The 24739-nt window shown below is 43.4% G+C and overlaps 1 protein-coding gene across 6 annotated transcripts in view; it reads right to left on the bottom strand.

Moving 5' to 3' along the window:
- Window positions 1–24739, bottom strand: part of acad9 (acyl-CoA dehydrogenase family, member 9) — a 77633-nt gene that overhangs the window by 17515 nt on the left and 35379 nt on the right. For 4 of the 6 annotated variants that reach the window (XM_061784607.1, XM_061784608.1, XM_061784609.1 and 1 more), the window contains 4 exons: window positions 19037–19165; window positions 11252–11331; window positions 7544–7670; window positions 7390–7467 (listed from right to left, as the gene is read on the bottom strand). In XM_061784607.1, coding sequence (XP_061640591.1) covers window positions 7390–7467; window positions 7544–7670; window positions 11252–11331; window positions 19037–19165 — 414 coding nt within the window. Of the gene's footprint in view, window positions 1–6640; window positions 6788–7389; window positions 7468–7543; window positions 7671–11251; window positions 11332–19036; window positions 19166–19195; window positions 20324–24739 lie in introns of those variants that run through there. The other 2 variants (XM_061784610.1, XM_061784612.1) reach the window with 2 other exon arrangements.

The raw sequence follows: 24739 nt of genomic DNA, 5'->3' as shown, positions 1-24739 counted from the left end.
TTGGCACCACTCTTTTTGCACACACCCTGCAAATATCATTTAAAAAAATAAATACAAATATATTATTATATAATATTCATGGCCTGATATACAATAAATAACAACAATTCGATTTTATTTAACATTTTTTGGGTGTACGTAATAATGGCTACATTTGGGAAATACATTATTATCTTGTTGCAAATTTTGTTTCAAGTCATATGAGCAATCTCAAACGTCATAACAAAAATTAGTGCAATTTCAACATTATGAATCAGTGTTTTGATTTACAAATGTAATTTAGAGATCACAGTAGATCTATAAACACTATATGTACCTTTTAACTTGTTTAGAAATCCTTTTAAATTTACATACATTTTCACATCCATCTGGAAATCTTGAAAGGCTCAAGTGACTCATCACAACTTACAAACAAAAGTGGGAATTTTTCAGAATGAAAGTGCAGTTATCCCCCTGCCTTGTAAATGGCAGATTGACAGAGTGAAACTAAAAAAAAAAAGACAAAGTTCATGTATTAGCTGTTTCTATGAAGGACATACATATCCACAGTAAGTGCACAATAGAAACTTAAATTAGCTTCTTGTTTAATAGTCACCCAGTAGCTTGCCATAAAAACAAAGAATGAATCTACTGTATATGAGGTAAGCATTAGGCAGCACAAACAATTAACAACCACTCTCCAACTATTAGCATGCCTCAAATTAGCTTGTAGCCTACATTTCACCAAAGAAGTGACTTTCAACTTTTTCCTGTCAGGGGGTCGTCACGACAGCGAGTCACTCACATAATTTTTTTTTCTGACATATCCCAACCATTTTTATCCTGGCTTTAATAAACCCATGTGCCAATGAACTTCACAAACTCATTTTTAACTGCACATGCACACATTTGCACATGAAATTACATAATAAAAAATACATGATATGATACACATATAGGCATTGCTTCACACAAAGTGTCACTCTCTTGCGGCATATGGATTGGAGGCGTGCCCCGCCACCCCCCATCTTTCTCTCTCTCAGCTTCGTGCATGTCATGTTGCGCCACTCACAGCACTTCGGGTCCTCCGGTGCTTGTGTCAAAATAAAAGCATGAGTTTCAAAGTAAGAGTCCATATGTATAAATGAACTAAAACTTGCTTGATGGGCAGAATAATGCCAGCGGGCCGGATTGGACCCCCTGACGGGCCAGTTCTGGCCCGCGGCCGTATGTTTTGACACCCCTGTTCGAGACCACTGCTACACGACGCTAAATGATGCATACTGTCTTGATCACGGTTTAATTCACTTAATACCAACATAGAGGCACACACTTCAGAATCATCAGAATCATCTTTATTTGCCAAGTATGTCAAAAACACACAAGGAATTTCTCTCTGTCTCTGGAGCTGATGTAGTATGAAAACAGAGTCAATTGACAGAATAGTTTTGAGACATAAAAACAAAAACACAGTCACTGAGCAATAAAAGGTTACCAGTAATGTGGTACAATTGTGCAAAAATGATGCCGAGTCCTCTAGCTATTAGAGTGGTTTGAAATAACTAATAGAACAATAGTCTGCTGCAGTGACCATTGTGCAAATGGCGCAGAGACTTCAAGAAATGTATGAAGTTTAAAGTGACTCGTAGTGCGACAATCTGGGACAATGTCAACTGTGCAAATGGTACAGTTAAATGCTTAAGAAGTTAAAGAAGCTGTTGGAATGTCTGCTTGTTTTAGTTTGCATTGTTCAATAGCGCCTACCTGAGGAAGGAGCTGGAAGAGGTGGTGACCAGGATGTGGAGGGTCCAAGAGGATTTTGCATGCTCTTGTCTTAGTTCTGGCAGGGTGCAAGTCCTGTAGGGTGGGTAGGGGGTTACTGAGAAACTTTTCAGCAGTTTTGATTGTCCGTTGCAGTCGGAGTTTGTCCTTTTTTGTAGCAGAACCAAACCAGACTGTGATGGATGAACACCGGACTGATTCGATGACTGCTGTGGAGAATTGCCTCAATAGCTCCTGTGGCAGGCTGTGCTTCCTCAGAAGCCGCAGGAAGTACATCCTCCGCTGGGCCTTTTTGAAAATTGAGTTGATGTTGATCTCCCAGCTCAGGTCCTAAGAGACTGTAATTCCCAGGAACTTGAAGGTCTCGACGGTTGACACAGGGCAGTTGGACAGCATGAGGGGCAGCTGCGGCGAAGGATGCCTCCTGAAGTCCACTATCATCTCTAGTCTTGACATAACCTGGTGTTAAGCTCCAGGTTATGTTGGCCGCACCACTTCACTCCACTTCCTGTTGATGCGCAGACTCATCACGGTCTTTGATGAGAGCCGATGACTGTGTGTTTGAAATGGCTAATAGAGCAACAATCTAGTACAGTGACAATTGTGCAAATGGTGCAGTCTTCAAGAAATTTAAGCAGTTTAAAGTGACTACACTTGGATGCGTTGAGGTGCAGTCGTTCGTGTAGTGAGAGAAGAGAGGACCAACCCCTGGGCGCCCCGGTGCTGATGGTGCGTGTGGATGAGGTGGTGACCCCCAGCCTCACCTGCAGTGTCCTACCTGTCAGGAAGCTGTAAATCTTGGAGGGAGGAGTTCGAGGAGGATGATGTTGAACGCACAGCTGAAGTCCACAAACACGATACTCGCGTGCCGTCGAGGTGTTCTAGAATGAAGTGCAGTCCCATGTTGACTGGGTTATCCCCAGGCCTGTTTGCTTGGTAGGCAAACTGTAGGGGGTGCAGGAGGGGTTCTGTGACGCTCTTGAGGTGGTCCGTGACGCTCATGTCCAACATGAGGCGTTCAAAGGACTTCATGACCACAGATGCCTGAAGTCATTCAGACCCGAGATTGCAGGTTGCTTGGAGACTGAGATGATGGTGGAGAGTTTGAAACATGATGGTAGCTCACACAGTTCCAGAGATCTGTGTGAAGACTGCAGTGAGCTGGCGCAGACTTTGAGGCAGGATGGGGAAACAAGGTCTGGGCCTGCTGCTTTGTTGATCTTTTGTAGTCTGAAGATGCGTCTCACCTCCTGTTTGTGGATGGTCAACGCAGGAAAACGTTTATGGTGAAAACACTGAAGAAGTGGACCTTTTTTTTCTGTCCTGTTCGGCTGCTAAGTCAAGCAGAAAGGAAGATCTGTATCCCTTTTATGCCGGAACAGTTTTACTGTGTCACAGTGGACTTTTTAAGATGCCACTGTGGTTTCTTTATATTGTGATGGATATTTATTGAGAATTCCAGTCGTTCAGTGGAACAGAACAAAGTTTTTAAAGGGGAGTGACAGAAAAAACAAAGGAGCAAGAGTGAAAAGGTAACTAAATAATAGAGGAAAAGATGACAACAAAAGACAAAGCACTAGCTGTAAACAAGATGAGGAAAGTAAATCATTATATAACATGTACAATGACACATTGGATTCGAGCGTTGTATGGGTCAAGAGTGCTACACCCTGTGAAGGAAGGACAGGACTCGGCAGGGGGGAAGCATGCAGGACAGAAGTCGTGGACACGGCTGTACAACTGAAGTGGTGGCGGCAGTGGCTATGTAAATTATACACCTCTGTAGGACCAAAGTGTAAGTCAGGGTATACCCAAGACATTCGATAGTTATAAGTTATTTGTCGCAATGAGTGAGTGGCCCCACACCCAGCGAATACGTCCCAGGGGTGTGCATCTGCAGACACATGCAGGTGAATTTACGCCGTTTGGCATGCACAATAACCGTCAGAATTGTTCTGTAATTGCTGTGCCTGCACCGCGGGGGCTGAGGACCCCACCCCAGCCAATCGTGTGGCGGGGTCGGGCCTAGGAGTCCACCCAGGAGCAGCCCGGTGGACGGGAAACCTCCCACACAGAGAGATCCAGGGTGTTCCACTGGCCCCACCGAGGTGCCCCGAAAACCAGCCACCAGGAGGAGGCCACAGGGACCCTACGCCCCCCGCAGTTTTTTAAATTTCAACTGGCAGCCTGGATGAATATATGGACAGAGTCACATTCTATATCAGTTTCTGTGAAGATGTGTGTGTACCAACAAAGATAGTTCGCACATTCAATAACAACAAGCCGTGGTTCACTGCCAAACAATTTTGCCAGGCAAAAGAGGACGCCTATCAAAGTGGGGACAGAGCCCTGTACAATCGGGCAAAAAAAATCAGCTGACAAAAGAAATTAACGTCGCAAAGAGAAATTATGCAGAAAAGCTAGAAAACCAGTTTACTGCCAACAACTCTAAGTCAGTCTGGCGTGGATTACAATTGCTAGCCAACTACAAGCGATCAACCCACCAACCGGAGAACTATAAAGGACTGGCTGACGAATTGAACACCTTCTACTGCAGATTTGAAAAGGACACTTTCATACTCCACACCCACCCTGACCACCATCACACCTATGACTCCCCCTTCTGCGTTGACCATCCATGAATAGAATGTGAGACGTATGTTCAAACAACAAAAGATCAACAAACCGGCAGGCCCAGACCTTGTATCCCCATCCTTCTGTGAAGCACAATCCTGTTTCAAAGGCTGCACCATCATCCCAGTCCCCAAGAAACCTGCAATCTCGTGTCTGAATGACTACAGGGCTGTCGCCCTGACATCTGTGGTCATGAAGTTTTTTGAACGCCTCGTGACAGGACTGGCTGACGAATTGAACACCTTCTACTGCAGATTTGAAAAGGACACTTTCATACTCCACACCCACCCTGACCACCATCACACCTATGACTCCCCCTTCTGCGTTGACCATCCATGAATAGAATGTGAGACGTATGTTCAAACAACAAAAGATCAACAAAGCGGCAGGCCCAGACCTTGTATCCCCATCCTTCCTCAAAGTCTGTGCAGACCAGCTCGCTTTAGTCTTCACACAGATGTTTAACACTGGAACTGTGTGAAGCACAATCCTGTTTCAAAGGCTGCACCATCATCCCAGTCCCCAAGAAACCTGCAATCTCGTGTCTAAATGACTACAGGGCTGTCGCCCTGACATCTGTGGTCATGAAGTTTTTTGAACGCCTCGTGACAGGACCCCTCCTGGACCCCCTGCAGTTTGCCTACTGAACAAACAGGTCTGTGCATAACCCAGTCAACATGGGACTGCACTTCATTCTAGAACACCTTGACGGCACGGGGACCTACGTGAGGATCGTGTTTGTGCACTTCAGCTGTGCGTTCAACACCATCATCCTCGAACTCCTCCCCTCCAAACTTCTCCAATTTAACGTCTTGCCTGGCAACTGTCAGTGCATTTACAGCTTCCTGACGGGCAAGACACATCAGGTGAGGCCGGGGGACACCACCTCATCCACATGCACCATCAGCACCGGGGCGCAGGGATGTGTCCTTCTCCGCTGCTCTTCTCTCTCTACACGATCGACTGTACCCAGCTGTCAAACTTGAAGTTTACAGACAACACTACAGTCATCAGCTGCATCAAAGACGGTGACCAGTCTGCATATCCACAGGAAGTGGAGCAGGTGGAGGTTTGGTGTGGCCAAGACAACCTGAAGCTGAACACGCTCAAGACTGAAGAGATGATTGTGGACTTCAGGAGGCATCCTTTGTCACAGCTCCCCCTGTGTGTCAACCGTTGAGACCTTCAAGTTCCTGTGAATGACAGTCTCTCAGGACCTGAAGTGGAAGACCAACATTAACTCGATCCTCAAAAAGGTCCAACAGATGATGTACTTCCTGCAGCTTCCGAGGAAGCATGGCCTGCCACAGGAACTGTTGAGGCAGTTCTACACAGCATGTGTTCTTCCATCACAGTCTGGATTGGTGCTGCTACAAATAAGGACAAACTCCGACTGCAACGGACAATCAAAACTGCTGAAAAGATTGTCGGTACCCCCCTAGCCCACCTTGAGGACTTGCATGCTGGCAGAACTAAGACAAGAGCATGCAAAATCCTCTTGGACCCTTCACATCCTGGTCACCAGCTCTTCCAATTCCTTCCCTCAGGTAGGCGCTACCGATCAATGCAAACTAGAACTAGCAGACATTCCAACAGCTTATTCCCTCTTGCCATTAACTTCTTAAACAGTTAACTTACAATTCCATTGCAACATGCAGCCATTTTTTTTTTGTCTTGAGTTTGTTGTCACATTTCTGTCAGGCCAATTATACAGTACTCATGCACTCAATGTCGGATTCTCGCCACGCTGCACGATTCGCATATCTGTTGTTGACCAATACTGGCCAATCATATGCCTGAGTAGCCTCTGCACCAATTGCACAATCGACTGAGTAGTATCTGCAGCATGTGCACAATCGACATTGTCCCAGATTATTGCACTAGTCACTTTAAACTGCTTACATTTCTTGAAGACTCTGCCCCATTTGCACAATTGTCACTGTACCAAATTGTTGCTCTATTAGCCATTTCAAACTGCTCTAAATTGCTAGAAGACAGTATCATTTGCACAATTGGCATTGTATCAGCATTACCGATAACCTTTCATTGCTCAGTGACTAGTCGTAGTGGGTTTTTATGTCTCAAAATATTTTTTGTCAAAATGGCTGTCTGTTGTCGAGTGGCTACAACTACCGGAGACAAATTTCTTGTTGTTAAATATATTGTAGAAGTTATCATTTATTTGCTTAGCTTGCATTAGTATAATGGACGACTTTGAGAAAGGAAGATGTCTCGCCTTCAAGAAGATGACTCAGCAGGAATCATCCGATGGAAGGGCGCCTTCACCAAGGACGTGGCCGGTGTTGGTCTCATGTCTTCACCTTGAAACCCTCCCCTTAGTGTGTTGTGTCTTGTAGCTTAGTACGTTATGTCTTGTAACTCAGAAACCTCCCTATTTCAAATAAATACAGGAGCGACGGGAGAGATTGTTTAGAGCATGAGCAAAAGAAACCAGCGTCTTCATTCCTTTTGTGTCTATTTTTATAGGTGTTGGGTGAGATAGATCCAACACTTGTCTTTGTTTACATACTTGGCAAATAAAGATTATTATGATTCTGATAGCCATAGATTTCTGCTGATTGGTTAAACTCTGCTCATTTCTACTTGTGAAAGATTTTGCTGTTGTTTTTTTTTTTAAATACCTGTTACCATTTTACCTGTTTCCTAATGTTCACACAGCTGTTTATTTTTACCATTTTACAAGTACTTTTATAGCCTTTTGTTGCCCATTTCTCAACATTTTTCTCATAACATTTATAACGTTTGGTGTGGTTTTCTTTTTAGAATTGGGTTGTGGTTAAAAATGTTAAGTTAACACACACGCATGCACACCGTTTTTTAATTGAAATTTTTACATTTTAAATTATTTCAGGGAGTACTCTGAAGATGTTTCTGTATGTACAACATTTGTCTTTACCAAAAGGCACAATGTCTGAACATTTATCAACAAACGAACCGTAATGCCTTTTGCAGAATAAAAAAGTTAAATGTTACCTTTCCATATCTGTACAACAGGCTCTCCACAGTTGATCCAAAAAGATGAACATTCTGTTCAAACTTCTGTGCACTTTCCTGTAACAAGAAACTACATGAAGTAAAAAACAAAAACACGTGCATACAATTTTGATTATTATGGAAAAGCTCCTACAGCTAAGCTTGGATGAACAACTCCGTTCTTTCCCGAAAGGGCACTGTTTGTTACACTTCCAAAGGAGTTCTTCAATTTTTTGCCAATCATTTCGAAAGCCAGACCGATATTTCCTTTCTTCATCTCCCTGGAAACAGAACAAAAAGACTTCAGTCAGAGAGTAAAATCAACCATCAGACCAAATTTGAGTATTTTCCCTCCTTTGTGATCAAAGCCAGCAAAGGCCCGATTCTCGTATGCCTCCACACACGGCTTGGGTTCTGGTATCAGTCCTCTTGAGAGGGGTTGGACTCTCTTCCACTCTGGACTTGCCCACGATGAGAGGCACCGAACAGGTGTGGGTATACTAATTGCCCCCTGGCTCGCCGCCTGTACATTGAGGTTCACCCCGGTGGACGAGAGGGTAGCCTCCCTCCTCCTTCGGGTGGGGGGACGGGTCCTGACTGTTGTTTGTGCCGATGCTCCAAACAGCAGTTCGGAGTACCCAACCTTTTTGGAGTCCTTGGAGGGGGTGCTAGAGAGCGCTCCCACTGGCGACTGTTCTGCTGGGGGACTTCAATGTTAACGTGGGCAATGACAGTGAGACCTGGAAGGGCATGATTGGGAGGAATAACCTCCCCCTGCCACGATCACACCTGAGTGGTGTTCTGTTATTGGACTGTACAGACACACACACATATCACACACACACACACACATATATACATATACACACATATACACACACATATATATACACATATATATATACACACACACATACACTATTTTTGAACGCGTATAACTTTCTCTTTTTATTTATTTGCTCTTATTGTGAAATGCAGCCCTACTTTTATTTAGAAAATGAGAGGACATTACACAGTTGTGCTCATGTTTCATTACCAGGGCAGAATTTGTAACGTGTACAATTCTTTTTTATGCTCTAATATCATTATATCAGTGGCATAAAACAACAACAATGATACTATAGTTTATTGTGAAGGTTTCTGGGAAAAAATAGTGCTCTAAAAAAATTGCTATCATGACAGTCCTATAGTGATAGAGTTTAAAAGATAGAGTAACAAATGTAATACAAATCTGCAACATAGCGGGACTGCGAAGCAAGAACCGTGACGTAGTGAAGGATTACTGTATGTGTATTCCGTGACGATAAATTGCAGGGACACATTGTTCCAGAGCTGGGACTGATTGTTTCCAGGACATGTGCATCGTGGGACTCACACAGTCTGTGTAAAATGATCTATGCATAAATACAAATCTGCAAGATAGCGGGACTGCGAAGCAAGAACCGTGACGTAGGAGGATTACTCTATCTGTATTCCGTGATGATAACTTGCAGGGACTCATTGTTCCAGGGCTAGGACTCATTGTTTCCATGACGTGCATCCCGGGACTCACACAATCTCATGTGTAAAATGATCTATGCAAATTGTTTGTTAAAAAGTAGTGCAATAAAAAATATTTGTCCCTAACATGAGGAATAATTGTGATTAATAATCATGATTACAATATTGAGCAAAATAACCGTGATTATTATTTTGGCTATAATCGTGCATTCTGATTTTGACATAGCCAAATACACTAGATCTGGCCTGGCCAACCCGCGGCTCGCGAGCCTCATGCGGCTCTTTAACTAGTTTCATGCGGCTCTTCAGGAGCTGTCACATGACATGCGTCAAAAATGCTTGGCTCGCGCTGTCATTCACTCCCCCTACAGCTAGATGGCACACTGACCATGTAAGCCTGTTTGAGTGACGTCAAACGAGCGACGAGAGAATCGCTGCTCCTGCCTGTTGTAAACAATTTCCGTCAAGTTACCTCTTGAAATGGCAGGGAAAAAAAGCACAGCCAAACGAAAATATGAAGAAGAACACAGGACGTTTTTGCCAGAGTGGGAGAGTTTATATTTTTTTGTTAAACGTAATGGCAAGCCGATCTGCCTTATATGTCACGCAGCATTAGCGCATTTCAAAGCTTCAAATCTTCAGCGTCACTTCAGCTCACTCCACCCTAACATCGAACAGGAATTTCCAAAAGGGACTGAACATCGCAAGAACAAGTTGGTCGCTTTGAAAAGCAAGGCAGAAAAGCAGGTGCAGTTTTTCAAAAAAATTACAAAACACTCAGAGACCGTAACTTGACTTGCATCATATCAGCTGGCTTGGAACATAGCACGGGCTAAAAAGCCATACAACGAAGGGGACTTCATTAAAAAATGCCTCATTGACGCCTTTGAAATCTTGGCTCCTGGAGACGACAAACTAAAACGGAGCGTATCAGACGTTCAACTGTCCCGCCACATTGTTAAACGCAGAATATCGGATATTAATACAGCTGTTGAATCACAGTTGCACTCTGACCTTCAAGCATGTGAGTATTTTAGTGTGGCATTGGATGAGAGTTGTGACATACAAGACAAGCCTCAGTTGGCAATATTTGCACGGTCTGTGTCAAATGAATGTATGATTAAAGAAGAACTCCTTGATATTGTGCCATTAAAAGACAGAACCCGTGGCATAGATGTGAAAGAAGCAATGATGATTAAAAGATGATGTTCATGTGTACCCATGTGTATGATGTGGCTCTTTGCAGTAACACAGAAAAAAAAGTGGCTCTTAGTCTCTGACTAGTTGGCCACCCCTGCACTAGATTGACAAAAGTAATCGCTCACCGGCCTTGACTCTCATGATCTGAAGTGACATCTCCAGAATATGACATTGGTCCATCTTTTACAGCAACAACAGATTTAACTCTTCTGAAAAGGCTTTCCAAAAGGTTAAGTAGTGTGTGGGAACTTTTTTCAGAAGCGCATCAGTCTCAGTCTGCAATCTAATTCATCCCAAAGGTGTTCTATCAGGTTGGTGTTAGGACCCTGTGCAGACCAGTCAAGTTCATCTTCACCAGACTCTCTCATCCAAGTCATTATAGACCTTGCTTTGTGCATTGCTCCACAGTCATGTTGGAACAGGAAGGGGCCATCCCCAAACTGTTCCCACAAAGTTGGGAGCAATGATTTGTCCAAAAGCTCTTGGTAGTGCTGAAGGCGTCCTTTCACTGGAACTCAGGAGCCCATATTTTGGACAAGTCCATGCTCCCAACTTTGTGGGAACAGTTCTTCCATTTCTAACATTGCTGTGCACCAGTGCACAAAGCAAGGACCATAAACACATTGATGACAGTGTCTGGTGTGAAGGAACTTGACTGGCCTGCACAAAGTCCTGACCTCAACGGACACTGAGAGCCAGGCCTTCTCGTACAACATGAGTGTGTGACCTCACAAATGCGCTTCAAGAAGAATGGTCAAAAATTCCCCAAAACGCACTCCTAAACCTTGTGGCAGCCTTCCCAGCAGAGTTGAAGCTGTTAGAGCTTCAAAGGGAGGACCAACGTCATCTTGAAGCCGATGGATTAGGAATGGGATGTCACTTAAACTCATATGTGAGTCAAGGCAGGTGAGCCTTTATTTTGGCAATAAAGTTTAGCTTGGTAAGGTAACCAAATAGAAACATCTGTCAATATGTTATGCATTTCTAGACAACACAGAGAGATGTCGTTTCAGTACTATTGTAAAAAAAAAAAAAAAAAAAACGTGAACCTTCTCTCTTCCAAATTAAGTGTATTTAACTGCAGACTAAAACACATTGCTTTTTAAAAAACAACAACACTGCATCAAATGAAAGCAGGATCAATTGTCACTTTTCCACTTACTTTATTTTCCCTGTGAGAATATTGCCAGCATATTGCATTCCAGTAAGAGCGATGTACATTCTCAGAATTTCATTGGTGCCCTGAAATAAATCAGAAAATGACAAATCAACGATTGCTGCGGGAGAAAGAGGACACTTAAGCCCAATCAATTTTAAAAAAATACAACACAGGTAATTGTTATTGGGCATTTTACACGAAAAATCTAAGTCCATCATTTCATCAAAGCATATTCCACATCTATATTTCTACCTGTATATATTGTTTTTAAGATGACAAAATGCAAGATAACGGCTTTCTAGTCTGATCGGATGAGTAGTCTCCTGTGAACAAAGAGAGCCCAAAAGTCTTTAATCATTGAAATATTTTTTTCCCCCTTTCACCCTCACAATGGACTTTAATTGGCTAAACTGTCCAAACAGATGGAAACCCAAGGCAGTAAAAATCACAGTGAGCATACTGTAGCCAGTCAAACTGTCAATGTTTTATTGTTATCGAGCAGTGCCTTAATCATCTTGGGCATGAATTCCTCAGAGCTGCACAGGTCGTTATTGGAAGTCTCTTCCGCTCTTCCATGATGACATCAATGAATTGGTGGATGTTCGAGCCGGAGTATGCCTAAACTGACAAGCGGGTGCTCGTTTGGCTTCAGGTCAAGTGACACACTTGGGCAGTCCCCCAATTTCACATTCACCATCAGATTCCTCAGAACTCCATCACCATCTTCCTCAGAAAGGAAGTTCTCATCCAATTTTAAACGGAGGGGATTTTGTCCTGCTTCAAAATGTGTTTGAATTAATGTTCCCAAATGAACTGCAGCTCCCAAGTGCCAGCAATACTCATGCAGCTCCAGACAAATTATTATTTTTTTGTCCTGTTGGGCTGTTCGAATGGAGGTTCCGTATCCCTTTTATGCAGGACGAGTTTTACTATGAGTTTTTAAGCAGCCGCTGTGGTTTCTTAGTATTATAATGGATATTTACTGAGAATCAGAGTCGATCAGTCGAACAGAACAAGGTTTCTAAAGGGGAGTGAGAAAAGAAGACTACAAAAGACAACGCACTAACTGTAAACAAGATTAGGAAAGAAAGTCATTATATATATAGAACAATGACACAGATATGAGTGCTGTATGGGGGAGTAAAGCAAAGCTAATTTATGTGTATAAATTGAAAACATTGAAAAAGTGGACCAATGAAGCAAAGATGGCACTTCAAAGCTGTTTAGACTGCACAGACTGGAGTGTCTTTGAAAATTCAGCTGGCAGCCTAGATGAATATACGGACACTGTCACATCCTATATCAGTTTCTGTGAAGAGGTGTATTTACCAACAAAGTCATTTCACACATTCAATAACAACAAGTCGTGGTTCACTGCCAAACTTAAGCAACTTTGCCAGGCTAAAGAGGACGCATATCGAAGTGCAGATAGAGCCCTGTATAATTGCGCTAGAACCCAGCTGACTAAAGAAATTAACATCGCAAAAAGAAATTATGCAGTAAAGTTAGAAAAACAGTTTACCGCTAACGACTCTAAATCAGTCTGGCATGCATTACAATCGCTAACCAATTACAAGCGACCATGCCCCCAAGCTGAGAACAATAAAAGACTAGCTGACGACTTGAACACCTTCTACTGCAGATTTGAAAAGGACACTTTCACACCCCACACCCACCCAGCCGCACCACCATCGCACCTCTGACTCCCCCTCCTTCGTTGATTATCCACGAACAGGAGGTGAGACGCAGCTTCAAAGAATAAAAGATCAACAAAGCAGCAGGCCCAGACCTTGTGTCCCCATCCTGCCTCAAAGTCTTGCCGGACCAGCTCGCTCCAAATCACACAGATCTTCAATAGATCTCCTCAAAAAGGCCCAGCAGAGGATGTGCTTCCTGCGGCTTCTGAGGAAGCACGGCCTGGCACAGAAGCTGTTGAGGCAGTTCTACACAGCAGTCATCGAATCAATCCTGTGTTCTTCCATCACAGTCTGCTACAAAAAAGGACAAACTCCGACTCCAACGGAGTCCAACGAAAACAATTATCTGTACCCCCCTACCCACCCTTGAGGACATGCACAATGCCAGAAATAAGATCAGAGCATGCAAAATGCTCTTGGACCCTCCACATCCTGGTCACCACTTCTTCCGGCTCTTCCCTCAGGTAGACGCTACCCGAACAATGCAAACTAAAACAGACAGACATTCCAACAGCTTTTCACTCTTGCCATTCACTTCTTAAACAGTCAACTTACAATTCCATTGTAACATTACTCGTGCACTCACTGTAGTAGTGTAGTATATTTCAATAGTACCACAATCAGAGTTACTTTGCAAGGGCCAAATGAATGGAGATCTGTATTCAAGCCAAGCATCTTTTCTTTGAAGTTCTATATCAAAGGACTTCCTTCAACCATTTGTACCATTATTAGGGTTTTCTTTTTCCGCCCAGTCAGTAACATGTCTTGGGTTCACAACAGGCATCCCAGTCTGCAAAGAGGATTGTTTTGCATCTTATAAGATAAGGGTACCGGGTGTAGCTAAAATGTGAGGAGCCAGCAGGCAGGGGGTGATTCCAAATATGGTCATGAGGAACGGCCATCTTCCGAGTGCACCCAGGGAGGGGCTAATTCCACGCCCAGAGAATTAAACCTTGATAAACTGAGATCCAGGGGTTTTCAGGGGCTTTTTCGTTGTTCTGACAATGTAAGCAGCTGTTATGACACTAAGGAGTCTCTCTCGGAGTCTTCATTCATCCCTGCCCAACGGAAAGTCGCAGGTCTCCCGGGTGACCTCCGACTCTGAACCACAGGCGAAAAAATCCACCTCAGTAGTCTCGCCACCCTGCTACTCATGTGCTTGAGAAGTATCTGCACCATTTGCACAATTGACATTGTCCTAGATTATCGCACTACTAGTTACTTAAACTGCATACATTTCTTGAAGTCTCTTCGCCCTTTGCACAATGGTCATTGCACCGGACTATTGTTCTGTTAGTCATTACAAACTGCTCTAATTGCTAGAGGACTCTGCATCTTTTTGCACAATAGTCAAAGAAAAATAAAATAATTGTACCAGCATTACCAGATTACTGGCAACCTTTTATTGCTCAGTGATTTTTTTTTTAATGTCTATGTCTCAAAAGTATTCGCTGTCAATTGACTGTCTGTTGTCGTACTCGAGCAGCTCCAACTACCGGAGACAAATTCCTTGTGTGTTTTTGACATACTTGGCAAATAAAGATAATTCTGATTCTGATTTAGGCAGTAACAGTCTCTGTGTACTCCTGTAAGGTCTGTGATGGAGTTGTAGGTGGCAGCCTGTTTGAACATGATCCAGTCTGTGGTGGCAAAACAGTGTTTAAGTGCCTCAATGGACCCTTTCTGGCTACACTTGTACCCGTTTCCTAACTGGTTGGGAGACTTTAACCAGTGGTCTGTAAACCTGCATTAGCATAACAGTGAGATGGTCTGAGGTACCGAGGTGGGGGAAGGGAAGGGCCTTGTAGGCCCCTCTCAAGGGGGTAAAAAACATTGTCCTGAGTTTTATTTCCCCGTGTTGGAAAGTCAATGTTTGAGTACAGTTTAGGAAAAACAGCCTTGGGGTCAGCATCGTTAAAGTCCCCAGCTAGAATGAGCAAAGCATCTGGGTTGGCCGTCCAATGTTCGCTAAAGGGTCGCTAGTTGTCTGGTAATGCCGGTACATTTTTTATTTTTTGACAATTGTGCAAAAGATGCAGAGCCCTCTAGCACTTAGAGCAGTTCGAATGACTAATATTGCAATAGTCCGGTGCAATGACCAATGTGCAAAGGGCGCTGAGACTTCAAGGAGTGTATGCAGGTTTAAAGTGACGAGTAGTGCAATAATCTGGGACAATGTTGATTGTGCAAATTTTGCAGATACTCCTCAATCAGTGTGCAAATGGAGCAGATGCTACTCTGGCAAACACAAAACGAAAGATAAAAATCTCGCTCGAACGCTCGGTTGCATGGTTTTGAACTTAGTGTCACAATTAAAACGGAGTGATGTGGAAGATAACCAAGATAGTCCAATTCTCGTTTAAACCCTGCACAAACCCGCCTAGTTGATGTTGAAACTCAGCTTAAAATGCTCAAAGAGGAACGCTCCAAAAGCGTTGAGTAGTTGTGTGAACTCATGTCACAATTCAGTTCATGTCAGACAATCTGACATGCACCGACTTCAAAAGCTAAAGCTAGAACAGGAAGCAGACATAACACTTGTTCGACGGGAATTACAGGAAGCCCGCGAATTAATCGCCAACAAGCAACAAGGCTTCCAACAACAAACATTGTCTGATGAAATCAATGAGCGCCCATCTTTCAGTCTGTCTCCTACGTTTGACAAAGCAGTCCCAGCGCAAGGTCGGAACCCTGGGACACTGTCAAAGGACCCTGCCACTTCACAAAACCCCTGTCCGAATCTGGGACAGCCGACTCGAGAGCCCACCGCGCCAGGTGAAACGCGTCTTAATGACTTCCGTGTCTCTCAGGTATGAGTGAATCGCACTTCACAGCCACTCGTGGCCCCACGTAGCAAAAGGCGGTCACACAAGCATCCGCCCACGATGCACCACGCATGAAACGAAGGATGGTCGACACGGTGAAACCAAACTCCATGACAGCATCGTCGCTACATCAAGGACTACACTAAGGCTGCCAACACAGATGCTGAACCAAGACGCTCACAAAACAGAATCTAGACACTGAGAGACCGGACCGGTCAAGCAGATCCAAACTCCGTGACAGCATCCTCGCTACATCAAGGACTACACCAAGGCTGCCAACGCAGATGCTGAACCAAGACACCGACAAAACCGAATGCGCTGCTCCGCCACATACCAATAATATAACGACCGAAATGAAGCTCATTCACAGCGCCCCCACCGGTGACGCTTGTAACCTTACTACTATCGAGACACAACTTCAGGAATTCCAGTCCGAAATCCCCACCACGCGACAACACATGGCTAATAAAATGGTCAATTCCTGGTCGCAAAGCAACACGCTAAGTGTAGCCATTTTAATTCTCGACGTTCACTTGTGTAGCTTTAAACCAAAATAGGCAGGTCATAACCACGCTGTCTGTGCTCCTAACGGTTTATGCTCACACGCAGATTGCTAACATTTTGATGAACAACAGGCTACGTGAAATTGCTCCCTCTCTAGACAATTTAGGAATGGATGGAATTCTCCCACATTTGGGACCCCTCGGCTTAAATTAAAATTATTCGGTCTACGGCCCTGACAGGCCCCACTAATATGGCCCATCTCTGGTTTTTCTTACAAGCTCCACAGCTCTGCATGTCAATCCTGAGTTCCGAGGAAAAGCCTCTCATCACTCGCCTTCAGTGGTCGATATTACTTTGCATTGTCTATAGCTATTGGCTTCAGTGCGAAGCAGTGTTATCTTCGTAATAATTGTAATATTTTGTGTTTTCCTTTTTTTGTGTGCCTGAACTTTTAGTTCTACGGTGTGGTGTGTTGAGGCATCAATAAACACGAAGGAAACTGGAGTCTCGCATTCCAAACAATGGGCTGCATATGTTGGTTAAAAAAAGGGCAAAGTAATAACATTACTAACAGCACAACAAACAAATCAAAGCAACCTGTTTTGCATCAAAATTCATACTGCCCATCAAAAATGAGAAGCATTAAACCGTTTGTTTCTCATCATGTTGAATGGTTGCATCTGTTTCGCTATAAAATGTCGAATCCTCTATACATTGCTGCTTGAAAGTTTGTGAACCCTCCTGACATGGTCACTCTTTTGGTGAAAAACAAACTAGTGTTGCGCCAAGTACTGATACCAGTACCGAACTAAGGTACAACCCCCAATTCCAATGAAGTTGGGACGTTGTGTTAAACAAATAAAAACAGAATACAATGATTTGCAAATCATGTTCAACCTATTTTTAATTGAATACACTACAAAGACAAGATATTTAATGTTCAAACTGATAAACTATTGTTTTTAGCAAATAATCATTAACTTAGAATTTTATGGCTGCAACACGTTCCAAAAAAGCTGGGACAGGTGGCAAAAAAGTCTGAGAAAGTTGAGGAATGCTCATCAAACACCTGTTTGGAACATCCCACAGGTGAACAGGCTAATTGGGCACAGGTGGCTGCCATGATTGGGTATAAAAGGCGCTTAAAAGTGCATGAGAAAATAGTCAAACAGTTTAAGGACAATGTTCCTCAACGTACAATTGCAAGGAATTTAGGGACTCCATCATCTATGGTCCATTATATCATCAAAAGGTTGAGAGAATCTGGAGAAATCACTGCATGTAAGCGGCAAGGCCAAAAACCAACATTGAATGCCCGTGACCTTCGATCCCTCAGGCAGCACCGCATCAAAAACCAACATCAATGTGTAAAGGATATCACCACATGAGCTCAGGAACACTTCAGAAAACTAATGTCAGTAAATACAGTTCAGCGCTACATCCGTAAGTGCAACTTAAAACTCTACTATGCAAAGCAAAAGCCATTTATCGACAACACTCAGAAACGCTGCCGGCTTCTCTGGGACCGAGCTCATCTAAGATGGACTGATGCAAAGTGGAAAAGTGTTCTGTGGTCCGACGAGTCCACATTTCAAATTGTGTTGCAGCCATAAAATTCTAAGTTTATGATTATTTGCTAAAAACAAAGTTGATCAGTTTGAATATTAAATATCTTGTCTTTGTAGTGTATTCAATTAAATATAGGTTGAGCATGATTTGCAAATCATTGTATTCTGTTTTTATTTGTTTAACACAACGTCCCAACTTTGTTGGAATAGGGGTTGTATATTGATAGAGAGCAAGAGCAATGGCTAAGATGAAAATATTGTACAAACAGTATAAAAGAAAGAGTAATAGCTAATAAAAATCTTCAAAATAGCGGAACAGTGTAGCAAGAACCGCAATGTAGCGGAGGATTATTGTATCTGTATTCCGTGATGATAAATTGCAGGGACTCATTGTTCCGGGGCTGGGACTCATTGTTTCCAGAAATGTGCATCCCGGGACTTATACAGCCTCAAGTGTAAAATGATCTACTGTATGTGGAGGTGCGCCAGGCTAATCTCAACCCAAACCCGCCATCAAAAGTTTTCTCGTTATTGGCAGGGAAAGTTTTGTTTTAAATGGACACGTTTATTTATCCATGGGAGGGAAAGAGTTGAAATGCACTATTCCAAAATTATGATCTATATTATATTCTAATCTAATAATCTAAAATGTATCCACAAATTAGCCCCCGATGTAACACGTGGAAGATGATGGATGCAACGTTCATCCATGTGTTCTGGTTATGTCCAAATGCAAAGCTTTTGGAGGGTTATTTTTGAAGCTCTCTCCCTCATATCAGAAATCACAATCACGCCAGATTTCCTAGTATCAATATTCAGCGTTTTACCGGGGCACAGCATAGTTGCTTTTGCTACTCTGTTGGCACGCCACCAGATTCTCTTGAGGTGGAAGGAGGCTGCCAAACCCAGTCTCCCAATGGATAAGGAATGAACCTAAGGATTATGAAAATCCGGTAGATGCTGCGTGGTTCTGAACAGAAATTTCATAACACATGGAAGCCCTTCCTATTATTTTTATTTTTTTGACAAACCCACCACACAATTACAGGAATGATTAAAGGAACTGCCATACTGTCTATTGATAATATTTTAGAAAGGCTATATGCATTCCCACTTGATTATTTTACTACTTTCCTCTTAATGTAAGTTGATATTCAAGGTGCAAAGACAAAAAATAAATAAAAATGAAGTTACCTCAAAGATAGGCAGGATACGACAGTCCCTGATGTAACGCTCATATGGGTAGTTCTTTGTATATCCCAGACCTCCAAGGACCTGAAGAGCTTCACTGACACAAATCCAGCCTCCCTCGGAGCTGAACACCTTCAGAGAGTAAACATTACATAATGAGTACAGCTTGTGTTTTCATGGCAAATAAACAACATCGGGAAAAAAAAAAAACCTCTTCTGTGAGTAACCACCTCAATATGATACGGGAACTTCAGTGCCTGAGTGAGCCAACTTGCTCTTTTCTCAAGCCTATTCGCTATTGACAGGGTCTCCAAAGGCAAATTTGTTCTGCCGGCTAAAGGGAGGAGCTTTACTGGCAAGCATCATAGTGATTGGGCACGCGTATGGGTTCTGGTCAGGCTTAAGGCCTTTTTACACCACACTTCGCAACTCATAGCCTTCAGTTGACGAACCCATCTGTAGCGTATATTGGCGTTTGGATAAAATGTAATTTATGGAAGAAATAAATTCGTCGAAGCAGCGACAGCTGGGTTGCTTCCGGTTTAGTGTGATTTGACGCTTAACGTTATAAATCAAGCTATTTTGTCTCGTAAAGGGCACCACATCTCTTTGTGTAAAATTTAGGAAAAACGACGACAAACCTTTTATTAGTCTCATAATCTAAAGGTTGCTACATTTTATGAAATACAAGTCCTAGATGACAGAGGTTTCCGTATTAAACTGAAAACACACAACAAAGAGTGGGATTTTATAGAATATTGAATGAAATCAACAAGGGATCTATAGGGAAACACACAGGAGGGTCTACAGAAAGAAAATAACACTAAGGGTAACGAAAAGGGAAGATAGGACCGTCTGTTGGTGGACTTTGTGAAGCTAGTACTTTTGCCCAAATTATTAGGCACTAATATTGTACATTCTGGCAACGCTTGTTGTGCTGCAGGTGTACAACTGTAGATCAGTTGGTCGGTGGGGATGGTCTTTCTACGGAGATCGCAGGAGGGAGAAGAAAGATTCAGATGAAGAAAAAGGATGCATTAAAAAAACCAAAAAGATGCAAAAGGAAAAGTTGTTACCCCGCTGGGGTGCGCTTGTAACTTTCCTGCTGGTTGAATTGGTGGCGGGCCCAGCTCTTGCTCTCAGCTGCGCGCGTGACAGGTACGGGATGCCAGTAGTTGTTTGCTGAGGCTACGCCGACCGATCGCGGCTAGAAAAGCGATCGAAGCCGCATGGCCGGGGTCGCCAGAAGACAACGGAAAAGGAAGGGGGTTGGCTGAGGCCACCCTGTGACTGGTGAGATTAGCCAGCCAGGACAGCAGAGAAGCAGGACAGGGGGAAAAAAATAAAAAGAAAAAGAAAAAATAAAAAAAATAAAAAAACCAAGCGAGCGACAAGAGGCGGGAGCCAAAGGTTAAATACCCACGTTAAATAATGTTCAAACTGATCAACTTCATTGTTTTTAGCAAATAATCATTAACTTAGAATTTTATGGCTCAACACGTTCCAAAAAAGCTGGGACAGGGTCATGTTTACCACTGTGTTGCATCACCTTTTTTTTTTTTTAACAACATTCAATAAACGGTTGGGAACTGAAGACACTAATTGTTGAAGCTTTGTAGGTGGAATTATTTCCCATTCTTGCTTGATGTACAGCTTCTGCTGCTTAACAGTCCAGGGTCTCCATTGTCGTGTTTTCTTTTCCTCTTTGGCCCGGAGGACACAACGTCCACAATTTCCAAAAACAATTTGAAATGTGGAGTCGTCAGACCACAGAACACAGAGAAGCCGGCGGCGTTTCTGGGTGTTGTTGATAAATGGCTTTTGCTTTGCATAGTAGAGTTTCAAGTTGCACTTACGGATGTAGCGCCGAACTGTATTTAATGACATTGGTTTTCTGAAGTGTTCCTGAGCCCATGTGGTGATATCCTTTACACATTGATGTCGGTTTTTGATGCAGTGCCGCTTGAGGGATCGAAGGTCACGGGCATTCAATATTGGTTTTCGGCCTTGCCGCTTACATGCAGTGATTTCTCCAGATTGATGATATTATAGACCGTAGATGATGAAATCCATAAATTCCTTCCAATTGTACATTGAGGAACATTGTCCTAAAACTGTTCGAATATTTTCTCACGCACTTGTTCACAAAGAGGTGAAGCTCGCCCCATCTTTGCTTGTGAATAAATGAGCAATTCACGGAAGCTCCTTTTATACCCAAAGATGGCACCCACCTGTTCCCAATTTGCCTGTTCACCTGTGGGATGTTCCACACAGGTGTTTGATGAGCATTCCTCAACTTTCTCAGTCTTTTTTGCCTCGCTCCAGATTTTTTGGAACGTGTTGCAGCCATAAAATTCTAAGTTAAGGATTATTTGCTAAAAACAATAAAGTTTATTAGTTTGGACATTAAATATCTTGTCTTTGTAGTGTATTCAATTAAATATAGGTTGAAGAGGATTTTCAAATCTTTGTATTCTGTTTTTATTTATGTTTAAACACAACGTCCCAACTTCATTGAAATTGGGGTTGTATAATACGCACCCCCAAAGTTGACCTCAAAATTCTGGAAAACCATTCTACCCATGTAAAATGCATTTTAACAATGCATGATTTTGCTTCTACCCATATGATCAAAACATGATTATCTGTATTTTATTCGTTTTTTCTGAAGTTAAGCACTTTATTTGAACACGTAATACTTTCTTTTTACTTACGCTTACTTTGAAATTCACACCCGTACCTTTATTTAGTAAATGAGAAAACACATAGTTGTGCTCATATGTTTGATTACCCAGGCAGAATTTGTAAGACGGGTACAATTTTTTCAAGAAAACATGGACCAGGCGAAGCATTAAATTTTATTTTAATGGATTCAAATTAAACTGTCAAGCATTTCAGAAAAACATTATCATTAAATAAAACGAAGAAATTAATGATGATTGTTGTTCAGTCATATTAATATATATATAAAATTCTACCTGGGTATGTAAACTTATGAGCACAACTGTACATATAGACCCTTTCCAAAAAATTAGAATATCATGGGAAAGTTTTTTTATTTCCATAGTTGCATTCAAAAAGTTAAACTTTCATAGAGTAAGAGCCCACAGTTTAAACAATTTTAAGTATTTATTTGTTTATTCTTACATAAATTGGGCTTCCAGCTCATAAAACCCACAAAATCAGGAATTCAGAGAATTTGAATACTGTGAAGAAATCAACCCAAATTTTGCAGGCTATATATGTTTTAAACTGAGTGTCACACACTAATCATCTACTAAACTCAAAGCACCTGCACAGGTTTCCCCAGGTGTCATTAAATTGCTTCAGTTTGGTTCAATTGTCTCAGTTGGGTTCAACATGGGGAAGACTGCAGACATGACAACTGGCCAGAAGACCATCATTGATACCCTCCATAGGATGGGTAAGCCACAAAAGTTCACAGCTAAGGAGGCTGGCTGTTCCAAGAGTGCTGTGTCCAAGCATATCAATGCAAAGAACAAAAGAAAAACAAAGAAGATTCAAGAATCAAGCAGTGATCCAGAAAGAGTGGACTGAGGCGAGAGTCACAGCTCCAAAAACCACCACACTTAGACACATCCGGGAGATGGGCTTCAACTGTCGGGTTCCTCGGGTCAAGCCACTTCTGAGCCCGGTCCAACGTAGGAAGCGTCTCAACTGGGCCAAGGGGAAGAAGGACTGGACTGTTGACCACAGGGTCCAACGTCCTCTTTTCCGATGAAAGTAAAGTGTGCCTTTCATTTGGGAATCAAAGTCCAAGGGTTTGGAGGAAGACGGGTGAAGAACAGAACCCAAGCTGCTTGAGGTCCAGTGTCAAATATCCACAGTCAGTCATGATTTGGGGTGCAATGTCCAGTGCAGGTGTTGGTAAACTGCTTTCTTAAATCCAAGGTCACCGCAAAGGTCTACACCAGAATGTTTTAGAGGACCTTCATGATTCCTTCTGCTGAGGATCTGTATGGAGATGCAGATTTCATCTTCCAGCAGGACCTGGCCCCTGCCCATTCCGCCAGAAGCACCAAAACCTGGTTTGAAGCCCCTGCCATCACATGACTGGGCAGTCAACTTGCCGGATCTAAACCACATTGAGAATGTATGGGGTATTATCAAGAGGAAAATGAGGGGCACCATACCCAAAAACAAATAATTGACAGCAAGCATCAAGGAAATCTGGGCTTCCATAACTCCCAGGGAATGCCACAGGCTGATTGCCTCAATGCCACGGCACATCGAGGCAGTGATTAAAGCAAAGGGATTCCCAACCAAGTATTGAAGATTAACATATCGTTTTGAAAGTACCATATTTTGATTGATTTAATGTGACCCTAATTTCTCTCTTTTTTTTCTTTCTGTAAAAACTGCGAAGTAAATGGTGATTTCTTAACAGTATTCAAATTCTCTGAATTCCTGATTCCATGGGTTTTATGAGCTGGACGCCCAAATTATGCAAGAATAAACAAATAAATACTTGAAATTGTTTAAATTGTGGGCTCTTAATCTAGGCGCTAAATTGTCTGGGGCTTTATGCCCCTGGTAGGGTCACCCAAGGCAAACAGGTCCTAGGTGAGGGACCAGAAAAAGCACAGTTCCAAAAACCTCTATGGAGATTAAAATTCAGGAAGACGTTTTCCCTTGACCGGACGTGGGTCACCGAGGCCCCCCTCTGGAGCCAGGCCTGGAGGTGGGGCTCGAAGGTTGGACTCTCTTCCACTCTGGAGTTGCCCACGGTGAGAGGCGCCAAGCAGGTGTGGGTATACTTATTGCCCCCCGGGTTGACGTCTGTACATTGGTGTTCACCCCGGTGGACGAGAGGGTAGCCTCCCTCCGGCTTTGGGTGGGGATAGCGGGTCCTGACTGTTGTTTGTGCCTATGCACCAAACAGCAGTTCAGGGTACCCACCCTTTTTGGAGTCCTTAGAGGGGGTGCTGGCGAGCGCTCCCGCTGGGGACTCCATCGTTCTGCTGGGGGACTTCAATGCTCACGACAATGAGACCTGGAAGGGCGTGATTGGGAGGAACGGGACCCCCGATCAGAACCCGAGCGGTGTTCTGTTTTTGGACTTCTGTGCTCATCACGGATTGTCCATAACGAACACCATGTTCAAACATAAGGGTGTCCACGTGCACTTGGCACCAGGACACCCTAGGTCGCAGTCTGATGATAGACTTTGTGGTCGTGTCATCGGACTTGCGGCCGCATGTGTTGGACACTCGGGTGAGGAGAGAGGCGGCGCTGTCAACTGATCACCACCTGGTGGTGAGTTGGCTCCGATGGTGGGGGAAGATACCGGGCCGACCTGGCAGGCCCAAATGTATTGTGAGGGTCTGCTGGGAACGTCTGGCAGAATCCCCTGTCAGAAGGAGTTTCAACTCCCACCTCCGACAGAACTTTGCTCACGTTCCGGGAGAGGCAGGGTACATCGAGTCCGAGTGGACCATGTTCCGCGCCTCCATTGCTGAGGCGGCCGAACGGCGCTGTGGCCGTAAGGTGGTCGGTGCCTGTCGTGGCGGCAATCCCCGAACCCGTTGGTGGACACAAACGGTGAGGGATGCCGTCAAACTGAAGGAGTCCTATCGGGCTTTTTTGGCCTGTGGGACTCCTGAGAGAGCTGAAGGGTGCCGGGTGGCCAAGCAGAAAGGTGTGTTCCAACTACCGGGTTATCACACTCCTCAGCCTCCCTGGTAA

Source organism: Phyllopteryx taeniolatus, chromosome 9 (assembly GCF_024500385.1).
Source record: "Phyllopteryx taeniolatus isolate TA_2022b chromosome 9, UOR_Ptae_1.2, whole genome shotgun sequence".
Classification (NCBI taxonomy): domain Eukaryota; kingdom Metazoa; phylum Chordata; class Actinopteri; order Syngnathiformes; family Syngnathidae; genus Phyllopteryx; species Phyllopteryx taeniolatus.
Note: the sequence above shows the minus strand (reverse complement) of the source record. Positions and strands in the feature narration are given on the sequence as shown.